The sequence below is a fragment of the Moschus berezovskii genome, chromosome 9, assembly GCF_049115385.1.
Source record: "Moschus berezovskii isolate FMDL1 chromosome 9, NW_MosBer_1.0, whole genome shotgun sequence".
Classification (NCBI taxonomy): Eukaryota; Metazoa; Chordata; class Mammalia; order Artiodactyla; family Moschidae; genus Moschus; species Moschus berezovskii.
Window position 1 is genome coordinate 82,141,343 of NC_142468.1, and position 13,627 is coordinate 82,154,969.

At 44.4% G+C, this 13,627-nt stretch overlaps 1 protein-coding gene across 1 annotated transcript in view; it reads left to right on the plus strand.

Moving 5' to 3' along the window:
• The window catches only part of ANKDD1B (ankyrin repeat and death domain containing 1B), a 68,562-nt gene that overhangs the window by 45,383 nt on the left and 9,552 nt on the right, over positions 1-13,627 (plus strand). Inside the window, 3 exon segments of the mRNA XM_088840207.1 lie at positions 2,078-2,176; positions 4,636-4,734; positions 13,449-13,544. Of these exon segments, the coding sequence (XP_088696333.1) occupies positions 2,078-2,176; positions 4,636-4,734; positions 13,449-13,544 (294 nt within the window).

The following is a 13,627-nucleotide window of genomic DNA, read 5'->3' on the forward strand; positions in this document are numbered from 1 at the left end:
GAGTCCCTTGGACTCCAAGGAGATTCAACCAGTCCATCCTAAAGGAAATCAGTGCTGAATATTCATCGGAAGGACTGATGCTGAAGCTGAACTCTAATACTTTGGCCACCTGATGAGAAGAACTGACTCATTGGAAAAGACCCTGATGCTGGGAAAGATTGAAGGCAGGAGGACAGAGGATGAGATGGTTGGATGGCATCACTGACTCGATGGACATGAGTTTGAGTAAGCTGTAGGAGTTGGTGATGGACGGGGAGGCCTGGCGTGCTGCAGTCCTTGGGGTCGCAAAGAGTCGGACACGGCTCAGCGACTGAACTGAACTATTGGGGACGTGCGTGCGTAGTAGTACCATCAGGAGGATGTGCTGTATGCGCGTACCTGATGCCGACTAACGTCGTCGTCTCTGGTTGAGCAGCACTGCGCCCCATCCTCTGCGCTCACCCTCGAGGCATCTGCACCCCTTCCCTCCACTCTCTGCCTCTCAGCTCAGCTTCTGTGGCCCACACGGCCTCACTGCATGCCCTTCCCTGCTCTGTCTTCCCTGTGCCCCAACCCCGCCCCTCCGCACTAGATGCCCCTCACCTCACCCTCACACCTTAACTGTGTTCTCCTCGCCTTTTTTCCTCCTTGCAGCTGCCTTTTCTACCCCCAGGGAGGTGTTTTCTCTTGAGCCTCCAGGACCAGGGGCAGCTGGGTGGGAGTGAGGCAGCAAGAGGCTGTCTGAATGTGGAGGTGGGCACTGAGCCTTGCAAAGCTGGTAAGGAGCCTGCGGTGGAGGTGACCGAGTGCGTGGCTGGAAAACAGCCATTTTAACCACAAGGTGGGAGGAAAGTAGACTGTCGGGGCTTGGTGAATACACGGTGGTCAGACTACATAGGTGGGAGGGCTGAGCATGGACTGTACCCTAGGTGAGGGGGTGTTAGTCCCACAACCCGCTCTAGGGAGAAAAAGCCCTGGTTCAAGGCAAGTTAGGAAATATGGAATGTGACTGCCATTTCCTCCTTGTGGTTATTCCCACTGCACGTCAGCTCTTTGAAGGCTCTGAGAAGTCCCGTGATTGGTCTATTCAGTAGTTTCCTGGTCTTCATCTCTGAGCTCGGATGTCAGATCTTCAGGAAAGTGTTTTTCTGGCCTGCGGAAAGTGTGGCCCTCAGCCCACGCCCACATATGCTGCCTTACCACTCTGCACTTTTCCTCCAAGGCACTTAACACAATTAGTAACCGTATATTTATTTTGTGACTTAAAAAAAATTAATGTCTACTTTCCCTACTCAATGAAAGATTCCTGAGGCTGGGCCATGTTCCCCATTGAACCCCTTGTTGTTCTTGTTCAGTCCCTCAGTCGTGTCTGACTCTTTGTGATCCCATTGCCTGCAGCACGCCAGGATTCCCTGTCCTTCACTGTCTTCCAGAGTTTGCTCAAACTCATGTCCACTGAGTCAGTGATGCCATCCAACCATCTCATCCTCTGTTGTCCCCTTCTTCCACATTCAATCTTTCCCAGCATCAGGTCTTTTCCAGTGAGTCAGCTCTTCATATCAGGTGACCAAGTATTGGAGTTTCAGCTTCAGCATCAGTGTCTCCAGTGAAAATTCAGGTCCGATTTCCTTTAGGATTGATATTTCCTTTAGTATTTGATCTTGCTGTCTAAGGGACTCTAAAGAGTCTTCTCCAGCACCCCAGTTAGAAAGCATCAGTTCTTTAGTGCTCAGCCTTCTTTATGGTCCAACTCTCACACCCATACATGACTACTGGAAAACCATAGTTTCCATTCATTCATAGGCCAGGCTCTTTTCAGGGTGTTGACTGCACCCCTGGCACCCTGAAAAGAGCCTGACTTACAGTAGGTGCTGAGAATCAAGTTCTGGAATAAATAATGCCGGAGGGTGGGTTGCTGGTGAGCAGGTTAGCTGTGCGGCCTTGGCAGGCAAATGATTGCTGAAGACTTCCTAAAGGACTCACCACCATGCTGGGCAGTGTCAGTGTTCAGGGGATTATCTGCTGAAATGAGTCACTTTTTGATCTGAATGTTGAAGCCAGAAGTTTTTGAATTTGACATTGTCATTTGTTTCTGCAGCCTAAGGCGTCCCCACTTCATTTAGCTGTTCTCAACAAACATGTCACAGTGGTGAACAGCTTATTAAGTGCATAGCATGACACTGATATCTTCAATCAGGTAAGCCAGCAAGTCAGAACCTGGAGAGTCAATTTTCTTGATTCAACTCAGTGTGTGTTTAGGGGTAGTTTTGCTCAAGTTCAAGGCTCCTGGGAGGAACAGGCACGTTTATTCTTATGCTTTTCCTCCCCTCACCCTCACTCCCACTTGCACACACGTATTTTGTCTTTTTCAAACGCACCACTGGGATTCAGCCAGTGCGTTATTAAACCGTTCACATTTAACAGGCCCAGTGCTTCAGATAGATAAACAGTAGCTCGGAGGTAAATTGCCAGAGCCTCTTTAAATCAAAAGCTACTCCCCCAGTGTGAAATGTTGTAGTTGGCAGGGAACCTTTTTCCCCCAGAAGGAAGCTTTGTTTCTGGATGACAGACAGTAAATGTATCTTCTTTTTGCCCAAAGGCAAAAGAGACCTCTTGAAATTTTTTTTTTTTAAATCACCATGAATTCAGTCCATTGGAGCAGAACCAAATGCTCCACAAAAGGCATCCATCACTGGCTAGAAATGGAAATGTTGAGGTGGAAGAATTAAGAGGATGGGGGTGGGTGCTGTCTGCACTGGGCCCTGCTGTGGGATGGGCTGCCCTCCTCCAGAGGCCAGGAGTGGGAAGGAAAACTCTCAGAGAGAGGGGTCTTAAACCAGGAGCCTCGGGACCTCTCCCTGCTTCCTGGCTGCCTCTCCAAGGTCAGGAGCGGCTGTGATTGGTGAGGAGGCCTGAACTTACCCACTGGATGGTCCTCGGTCTCCTCATCTGTGAAGCCAGATCACTGATGCCCAGCTCTGCTCCAGCTCCAGCCTGTGAGTTTCTGGTGCCCTGAGCTGAATGGGGACTTAACTCCCCGTCCATCCCTTCCTTTCCCAGGGACCATTCTCCTCCTTGGTCTTTTACTATCCCAAAAGTGAGTGGGAAGAAAAACCCCCCTTGTTATTAAACATAGATGTGTGTTCAGCTATGTTAATGCCCCAGGTCTTTTCTTATAGGCAGCATCTTTCTCGCCACATGGACAGAACTCACAAGTGGTTCTGGTTTCACCAGATTTGGCTAGCTCCACTCCAGCAAATGAGGCTTGCTAGACTGCCACCCAGGGTATCAATCTTTTCATCATTGATGGTTTTTGTTAGACTAGGAATACACACAGTGTATAAAAGTAAGAAAACACAAATAAGCTAAAAACTTACAATTTGGTTCTAATCCCCCCAAAGAAAGAGCGCTCTCTTAATATTTTGGTGCATTTCCTGCCCTCTAGACTTCTAGCAGTTTTGCCATAGGGAGGTTTTATGAGTACTTGGTGTGTGACACTTGTCTCTGTTCTATGTTGGTATAGACTTTTAATCAGTCTGTCAGTGTAAGTTCCATATCTTAGATAATGAGCCTCCAGAGGGGCACATTGCCACCTAAAAGTGGGTCTTTAGTGAATGCTTTTTGTTTTTAACTCTGTTAACATCCCCAGCATGTTGGCCCTGTGCTCTAGGAAGAAGAGTCCTGGACTAGATGCTACTACCCAGCTGTGTGACACTGGGGGAGTCGCCTCCTCCCTCTGGTTTAGGAGTTGGGCTGGATCACAACCAGTGTTCCTTTCTGTGTTAATATTTTAGAAATGTCTTCACATCAGAATTTCTTTTGGTGGGAGGTATAAGATGGGTGGTTTTCCTGTGATTTCATCTATTTCTCCGAGACTCTCTTGTCCTTTTTGCAGGAAAATGGTTATTTCAGAAAGGAATGAAAAGCTGACACTCCTTTTATACACTATAATGTAGGGAATTTGCAAAACAGAGAAAAGCATCAAGAAGGCAATAAAAAAACCTCCGATCCCTCCATCTAGATGTTATCATTCTTAACAACCAATGCATTTTCTTCTCTTTCTCTATTTTTATATATAAATTGAGCTCAGCTAGATAGTGTTTTTTCCTAAGGTTTTAAATGTTACAAGCACTGTTTCATTTTCAGAAATCTCTGAAAGTATTTTTTATTGTGGCAAGATAGATGTAAGATAAAACTGAACTCTTGTAACCGTTTCCAAGTGTACAGTTCGGTGACGTTAAGCATATTGACCATGTGCATGACTCTCACACTGTCTCCAGAGCTTTATCTTCCCAAACTGAAACTCCACGCTCATTAAACAGTAATTCCTCATTCCCTCCTCGACACACCATTTCACTGTATCTCTATGAACTTACTGCAGTAGGTATCCCTTATTGAAATTATTTTAGAAAGTCATTTGTGACGGTTGCCTACTTTATCTCATGAGTCTCCTTATTATGCATGTAACTTCCTTTCAGTCTTTCACTGTTATAAATAACACAGCAATGAATGTCTCCTGTTCCTGTTTAAAAATAAGTTAGCTGATCTGTTTTCCCTTGTGCCTGTGGAGGACACCTTTGCTTTCTCTGTGTCATTATGCAACTTTCTTCTCTATTTAACATGCTTGAATCATATTTTTGAAATTTCTCATGGCAGAGGCTGCAGATTCCTTTGCATGTAGCTGCTTATCTTGGAAATGTGGAACTTGTGGAAACCGTGCTGAAGGCTGGCTGTAACTTGGAGATTGTTGACAAGGTCAGTCCACGGACTTCACTCTGTTTAACTGAGCTGGTTGCTGAGTCCTCCCTGTTGGCTGAAAGCCTTGAGAGGCAGTATTAGAATCAGTTCAGTTTAGTTGCTTAGTCATGTCTGACTCTTTGCGACCCCAAGGACTGCAGCACATCAGGTTTCCCTGTCCAACACCAAGTCCTGGAGTTTACCCAAACTCATATCCTTGAGTCGGTCAGGCCATTCCACCATCTCATCCACTGTCGTCCCCTTCTCCTCCTGCCCTCAATCTTCCCCAGCATCGGGGTCTTTTCCGATGAGTCAGTTCTTCGCATCAGGTGGTCAATGTATTGGAGTTTCAGCTTCAACATCAGTGCTTTCAATGAATATTCAGGGCTGATTTCCTTTAGGATGGACTGGTTGGATCTCCTTGCAGTCCAAGGGACTCTCAAGAGTCTTCTCCAACACCACAGTTCAAAAGCATCATTTCTTCGGCACTCAGTTTTCTTTACAGTCCAACTCTCACATCAATTCATGACTACTGGAAAAACCATAGCTTTGACTAGACGGACTTTTGTAGGCAAAGTAATGTCTCTGCTTTTTAATATGCTGTCTAGGTTGGTCACAGCTTTCCTCCCAAGGAGCAAGCATCTTTTAATTTCATGGCTGCAGTCACCATATGCAGTGATTTTGGAGCCCCCCCAAAAGAAAGTCTGTCACTGTTTCCCCATCTATTTGCCATAAAGTGATGGGACTAGATGCCATGATCTTAGTTTTCTGAATGTTGAGCTTTAAGCCAACTTTTTCACTCTCTTCTTTCACTTTCATCAAGAGGCTCTTTAGTTCTTCGTTTTTCTGCCATAAGGGTGGTGTCATCTCCATATCTGAGGTTGCTGATATTTCTCCTGGCAATCTTGATTCCAATTTGCGCTTCATCCATCCCAACATTTCACATGATGTACTCTGCATATAAGTTAAATAAATAGGGTGATAAAATACAGCCTTGATGTACTCCTTTCCCAGTTTTGAACCAGTCTGTTGTTCCATGTCCAGTTCTAACTGTTGCTTCTTGACCTGCCTACAGGTTTCTAGGTGGCAGGTCAGGTGGTCTGGTATTCCCATCTCTTAAAAGAATTTTCCACAGTTTGTTGTGATCCACACAGTCAAAGACTTTGGCTTAGTCAATAAAGCAGAAGTAGATGCTCTACTGGAATTCTCTTGCATTTTCTATGATCCAACAGATGTTGGCAATTTGATCTGGTTCCTCTGCCTTCTCTAAAACCAGCTTGAACATCTGGAAGGTCACGGTTCATGTACTGTTGAAGAATGTACTGGCTTGGAGGATTTTGACAATTACTTTGCTAGTATGTGAGATGAGTGCAATTGTGCGGTAGTTTGAGCATTCTTTGGCATTGCCTTTCTTTGGGATTGGAATGAAAACTGACCTTTTCCAGTTCTGTGGCCACTGCTTAGTTTTCCAAATTTGCTGGCATATTGAGTGCAGCACTTTCACAGCATCATCTTTCAGGATTTGAAATAGCTCAAATGGAATTCCATCATCTCCACTAGTTTTGTTCATAGTGATGCTTCCTAAGGCCAGCCTGACTTCACATTCCAGGATGTCTGGCTCTAGGCGAGTGATCACACCATCGTGATTGTCTGGGTCGTGAAGATCGTTTTTGTACAGTTCTTCTGTGTATTCTATCCTTTGTGAAATGGACCTAAATCGGACAAACCCTGTATCTTGATATTAACATCCCAATTTTAATTGAGGTGAGTTGTTTATAATTTTCATTCTCAACAATAAAACACATATTTTAAAATACTAATTATTTTTTTTTGAAAAGATGATAAATTCACATAGTCCAAGAATTTACAAGTTAGTAAATATTTTTCCAGTAAACATTTCCCATCCACCCCTACCCTCTATTGTCTGGCTCTCATGCTATCCTTGCTATACATACCCATTATTATGAATTTCTTCTCTTCTTTCCAGAGTTTCTCTATGTGTAAACAGCAAACATAAATGTATTACACCCTTAGTCTATTCCTCCATCCTGTTTTTACAATAGTCTATACCCATATTGTCCTATAGTAAGTGCTGCATGCAATATGCCAGCAAATCTGGAAAACTCAGCAGTGGCCACAGGACTGGAAAAGGTCAGTCTTCATTGCAATCCCAAAGAAGGCCAATGCCAAAGAATGGTCAAACTACCGCACAATTGCACTCATCTCACACGCTAGTAAAGTAACACTCAAAATTCTCCAAGCTAAGCTTCAATAGCATGTGAACTGAGAACTTCCGTATGTTTAAGGTGGATTTAGAAAAAAAGCAAAGGAACCAGAGATCAAATTGCCAACATCCATTGCATCATAGAAAATGAAAGAGAATTCCAGTAGAGCATCTATTTCTGCTTTCTTGACTATGCCAAAGTCTTTGACTGTGTGGATCACAACAAACTGTGGAAAATTCTTTAAGAGATGGGAATACTGACTGCCTTACCTGCCAGCTGAGAAACTTGTATGCAGGTCAAGAAGCAACAGTTAGAACTGGACATGGAACAATGGACTGGTACAAAATTGGGAAAGGAGTATGTCAAGGCTGTATATTATCAACCTATTTATATAACTTATATGCAGAGTACATCATGTGAAATGTTGGGATGGATGAAGAGCAAACTGGAATCAAGATTGCTAGGATAAATATCAGTAACCTCAGATATGCAGATGACACCACCCTTATGGCAGAAAGTGAAGAGGAACTAAAAAGCCTCTTGATGAAAGTGAAAGAGGAGAGTGAAAAGGTTGGCTTGAAGCTCAACATTCAGAAAACAAAGATCATGGCATCTAGTCCCATCACTTCATGGGAAATAGATGGGGAAATAGTTGAAACAGTGACAGAGTTTATTTTCTTGAGCTCCAAAATCACTGCAGATGGTGATGGCAGCCATGAAATTAAAAGAAGCTTGCTCCTTGGTAGAAAAGCTTTGACCAACCTAGACAGCATATTAAAAAGCAGAGACATTACTTTGCCTTCAAAGGTCTGTCTAGTCAAAGCTATGGTTTTTCCAGTAGTCATGTATGGATGTCAGAATTGGATCATAAAGAAGGCTGAGCACCAAAGAATTGATGCTTTTGAACTGTGTTGTTGGAGAAGACTCTTGATAGTCCCTTGGAGTGTGAGGATATCTACCAGTCCATCCTAAAGGAAATCAATCTGAATATTAATTGGAGGGACTGATGCTGAGGCTGTAGCTCTAATACTTTGGCCACCTGATACAAGGAGCCGACTCATTGGAAAAGACCCTGGTGCTGGGGAAGATTGAAGGCGGGAGGAGATGGGATGACAGAGGATGAGACGGCTCGATGGCGTCACTGACAGAAGGGGCATGAGTCTGAGCAGGCTCGGAAGATGGTGAAGGACAGGAAGCCTGGCGTGCTGCAGTCCATGGTTGCAGAGAGCTGGACACAGCTGAGGGACTGAACGACAACACATTGTCCTGCATGTAGCATTTCCCTTACCAATATAGAGCGGTTCACTTTATATATAAGTCTATAAGCACATGGAGGGAGTTTCTTCCTTTATTACAGTTACATAATGGACTGTGGTGAAAACATAACATAATTTGCTTAGTTTCCAACTAATGGGGATTTAAATTATCCTTGTATGCTTATAGTAAGTCACTTCAGTTGTGTCCAACTCTGTGCAACCCTGTGCTCTAGAGCCCACCAGGCTCCTCTGTCCATAGAATTTTCCAGGCAAGAATACTGGGGTGGGTTGCCATGCCCTCCTCAGGGCATCTTCTGACCCACCCAGGGACTGAACCCATATCTCCAATGACTCCTGCATTGGCAGGCGGGTTCTTTACCACTAGCATTACCTGGGAAGCCCAAATTGTTCTTAACCCTTTGCTATTATAAACAGAACTACAATGAATAAATTTATATGTCTAAACTTGCTTTTAAAATTTATTTAAATATTTTAATTGTAAAATATATTCAATATAAAATGTACATCTTAACCATTTTAATTTTCTTATTTTATTAAAAAAATTATTTAGCTATTTATTGGCCTCACTGTGCAGCATGCCAGATTTTAGTTCCCTGAACAGGGATCGAACCCACGCTCCCTGCATTGGTAGCGTGGAATCTTAACCACCAGACCACCAGGGAAGTCCCCATTAACCATTTTTAAATGTCCAGTTCTGTAGTGTTAGGAACATTCACTGTTATATAGCCAACCTCCGGAACGTTTTTGTCTTAAAGAACTGAAACTCTGTGAACTATAACACTCATTTCTTCTTCTTCTAGCCCCATTCTACCCCCCGTCTCTGAACTGGCTGCTCTGTGTGCCTCATCTAGGTGGAATCATATGATATTTCCCTTTTGTGACTGTGTACTCGAGGCTCAACCAAGTTGCAACATGTATCAGAATTTCCTTCCTTTTTAAGGTTGAATAAGATTCCCTTGTAAATATGCCACCTTTTACTCATCAGAGAGGGGACATTTGGGTTGCTTGCACCATTAAGCATGATGGACAGCTTTATTTCTTGCATGTGATGCAATTCTGCAGGCTCAACCATGCAGGCTTGGGTGACCATCTGTAAGGTCCCATCTTTCCTGAAAAGATATAAAAGAAGACATTGTGTGGCAGCTCTGCTAGGTACTCACACTCATTCACAATAACATCTTAGTTCAATTCTTGCGTCTCTTTTGCGAGGTGGATGAAATTATCCCAGTTTTTAAGAGAAGACTTGGGAGGTTTTTGATGGCATCAGGGCCATTGTCAGAGGCACGGCTGAGCCTCAGAGCCAAAGCTACCGGCTGCTTGGCTCCCCAGCACTTCTAGAAGTTGCAGCTTTTTCTTCCAGGTTTTTACTCTCACTGGTCATGAGCTCAGGCATCCCTGATTCCCACTGCAAGCCTGCATCCTCCCTAGTCCATTTCAGGACCACACATTTCATGTTTGTGGATTCTGAAGTGGTGAAATGTTGTTTTACTTGTCTCTGTATGTCCGTTAAGTAATATAGTTTGGAAAACAGAAAAGCACAGGGGAGGAAAACAAAACCAACCATATTTCCATCACTTAGGTGAAATCCCACCAGTGGTGGCTCATTAACTTCATTAACATTTAGAGTTAGTATTGGTTTGGCCAAAAAGTTCAGTTAGGTTTTTCTGTCATGATATCTTACAGAAAAACCCCAAGGAACTCTGGTCTAGACCAATATTAACATGTTGTGTTAGTAGCTTCTCAAAAGAAATTAGCTTTCTTTTTGTAGTTTATTCTGTTTTTTCGTTAACAGCACCTCCAGGGCAGTCTGGTGATTGGGGAATCCATAGCATTGGGCAGGGAACTTACACTGGGCCCCTAATGCAAATGGATTGAGTATTCCAGTGAACATGCCTCTGCTACAGCTCGATTCTCTTTTCAAAACAAAAGCCACAGTTTCCTGGGCCTCATGATCTGTTTTCCAGAGTTCCTTTCCCCTCCTCCCTCTTTTCTCATCGGGTCTGGTGCCTAGTTGGCATCCAGGACATATATAATTAATGATAAAAACTCTCGTTTCTCCCTGTTCCCATGATTTTTACCAAAGATAAGTGACTGTTTCTAAGACTGAATGAAGGTCTGGTCTGGCTTCCCTAGTAGCTCAGTTGGTAAAGAATCTGCCTGCAATTCAGGAGACCTGGGTTCGATCCCTGGGTTGGGAAGATCCCCTGGAGAAGGAAATGGCTATCCGTTCCAGTGTTCTTGCCTGGTCTACCCTGTGGACAGAGGAGCCTGGTAGGCTACAGTCCGTGGGGTCACAAAGAGTCGGATATGACTAAGCGACTAACACACATACACACACACTGGCTGGGAAGGAAGGAGCCAAGTTTGGGGTAAAGCTGACTTTCCCTGTCCTGTCAGCCTCCGGTATCACAAAGCTCCCAGAGGGCCACGCACCCTCAACAGCAAAAGTATCTGCATTTCTACTCCAGCCATGCTCCCTGCGAAGGTTTTTCTATGAGCTTGAAACCTCTGGCTCTCAGAATGCTGCCTTCCCAAAATAGGCTAATTATGGTGATTCAGATGGCTTTATAAGCCAGAATTTAGATAGCATACAATTAGACACTTGCTAAATGCCTGCAGAATAAAGTTCTTCTTAATTTCATTACTGTCTCTTTTGATTAGAAGCTGATTACTTTCAACTCTAATTTTGAGGTTCACCTGGGTCTCAGTGTCTGGACTAGCAGACAAACCATTTGAATTGGTGGGAGTTGCATTTCACAAATACTCAGCCATGTAAGAGACTTATCAGAATAAGTTTCTGGATCTCTAAGCATAGAAACATGGGTTTCTGAGGGTGGAACTTCTTCTGAGGTTATTTCTTTTCTTTCTTCTTTTTTTTTTTTTTAAGAAAAAAATATTTATTTGTTTATTTGGCTGTTCTGGGTCTTTGTTATTGGCATGTGGGATCTAGTTCCCTGACCAGGGATCATACCTAGGCCTTCTGCATTGGGGACGGGGAGTCTTAGCCTCAGGACATCCAGGGAAGTCCCTTCTGAGGTTCTTTCTGACTATTCATTTTAACTATCTTCAGGATCCCTGAGCAGATTTTCCATGGGTCCTTTGAAAAGCAAATGAGAACCAGCATCTTTTGCTTGGGGAAACAGTATAGATGTGTGGCTTGTGCACTGCACAAAATCTAGGGGAACTTTGAACTATTTCCACCTTGACAAAGGTATGCCATTTGTAATTTGTATGAGGTGCCATATGGGCTCCAAGGACATATATGCCCCCAAATTATGTCTAAAACAGCCTTTATTGCTCATTCCAAGGTCTTCCCAGGTGGCGCTGAAGTAAAGAATCCACGTGCCAATGGAGGAGACGCAGGAGATGGGGGTTTGATACCTAGGTCAGGAAGATTCCCTGGAGGAGGGCATGGCAACCCACTCCAGTATTCTTGCCTGGAAAATTCCATGGACAGAGGAGACTGGCAGGCTACAGTCCATAGGGTCTCAAAGAATCCAACATGACTGAGCAGCTGAGCATGCATGAATGATTTGGCTAAGATTCCAACCCCTCATCTTTGTTTAGAGGTGGTATGATGTAATAGAAAAATCTCGGGATAGGAGTCTGGGAAGCTGAATTCTATATTGTGTTAGTGTTACCATTATTGATATTTATTCTGAGTAAAATTCATCCCTTTTCTGTTTTATCACTTCACCCTCCTCAATAGATGGCCTTCACTTGCTGATCTAACATGGCTCTTTGGGCTCCTGCCATCATGTCAGCATTCCACTTGGGGAGGAGGAGGTAAGGAAGGGGAATGACATCCCTTTTCTCTTTAAGGATACTTCCCAGAAGTTGCATGTGCTGCTTCATTTATATGCCATTGGCCAGTACTTAGTTCACATATCCAAGGGTAAGGAAGGCTAGGGAAATACTCAGGTGGCCAAATGCCCAGCTAAAATCAGGAGATCTCTTTTAGAAGAAAGGAGGAAAGGCAGTTTGGTAGGGGAAGCGGGCATGCTGCTGCTGCTGCTGCTAAGTCACTTCAGTCATGTCCGACTCTATGCGACCCCATAGATGGAAGCCCACCAGGCTCGCCCATCCCTGGGATTCAGCTAAAGTCTGTGCCATAGGTGGAGTTAGCTTTTGGAGGAGAAGTGTGTGTGATCACATTATTTATTTGCTGAGGACTTCCCAGTGCAGTGAGCCAGAGTGACCCCTGCCAATCTTAGAGAAATGCTTGGGTTCTTATTGATAGCGTGTGTATAAAAAAATCACCTGTTGATGGTGGGTCCCTAAGCCACAATCCTTTCTCTTGCCCCACTGACACAGATCCTGACACTACCAACATCTAGCATCTCTTAGACTATTGCCATGTGCCACAAGCAGTTCTAAGGGTGCGTATGTGTTATCACACTTGCCCTTCACTGCTACACAGAGGGGAAGTTGTTGAGACCCAGGGAAGCTGAGGACTGGCCCACAGTGTCCCCTCAAGGAAGCAATGGTGGTGGTGTACTTGCTAAGTCGTGTCCAACTCTTGCAACCCCATAGACTGTAGCCCTCCAGGCTATTTGTCCACAGGATTTTCCAGGCAAGAATACTGGAATGGATTGCCACAGTTCAGTTCAGTCGCTCAGTCGTGTCCAACTCTTTGTGACCCCATGGACTGCAGCACTCCTGGCCTCCCTGTCCATCACCAACTTCCGGAGCCTACTTAAACTCATATCCATTGAGTCAGTGTTGCCATCCAACCATCTCATCTTCTGTCTTCCCCTTCTCCTCCCGGGTTAGGTCTTTCCCAGCATCAGGGTCTTTTCCAATGAGTCGTTTCTTCACATCAGATGGCCAAAGTATTGGAGTTTCAGCTTCAACATCAGTTCTTCCAATGAGTATTCAGGACCGATTTCCTTTAGGACTAACTGGTTGGATCTCCTTGCAGTCCAAGGGACTCTCAAGAGTCTTCTCCAACGCTACAGTTCAAAAGCTTCAATTCTTCAGTGTCAGTCTTCTCTCACATCCATACATGACTACTGGAAAAACCATAGCTCTGACTAGATGGACCTTTGTTGGCAAAGTAATATCTCTGGTTTTTAATATGCTGTCTAGGTTGGTCACAGCTTTTTTCCAAGGAGCAAGCGTCTTTTAATTTCCACAGTAGGGTCAGGATTTGAATCCAGGGCCCCTTGTTCCAAAGCTCGAGGTCCTCACCAGTACTCCACATTGCTGACACTTTGTTTTTGGCTTTTAGCAGGGGAAGACTGCCCTGGCTGTGGCTGCAAGGAGCAGCTGCAGCTTCTGCATGGATGTGCTTATCGCAGCTGAGAGGTAGCATGCACAGAGAGAGGTAAGGAAGGCCAAGTTCAGCTCAGTGGAGGCCTCTTCCACAACCCCCTCTTCTGACGGGGGGGGGGGTCTGTGTGATTCCAC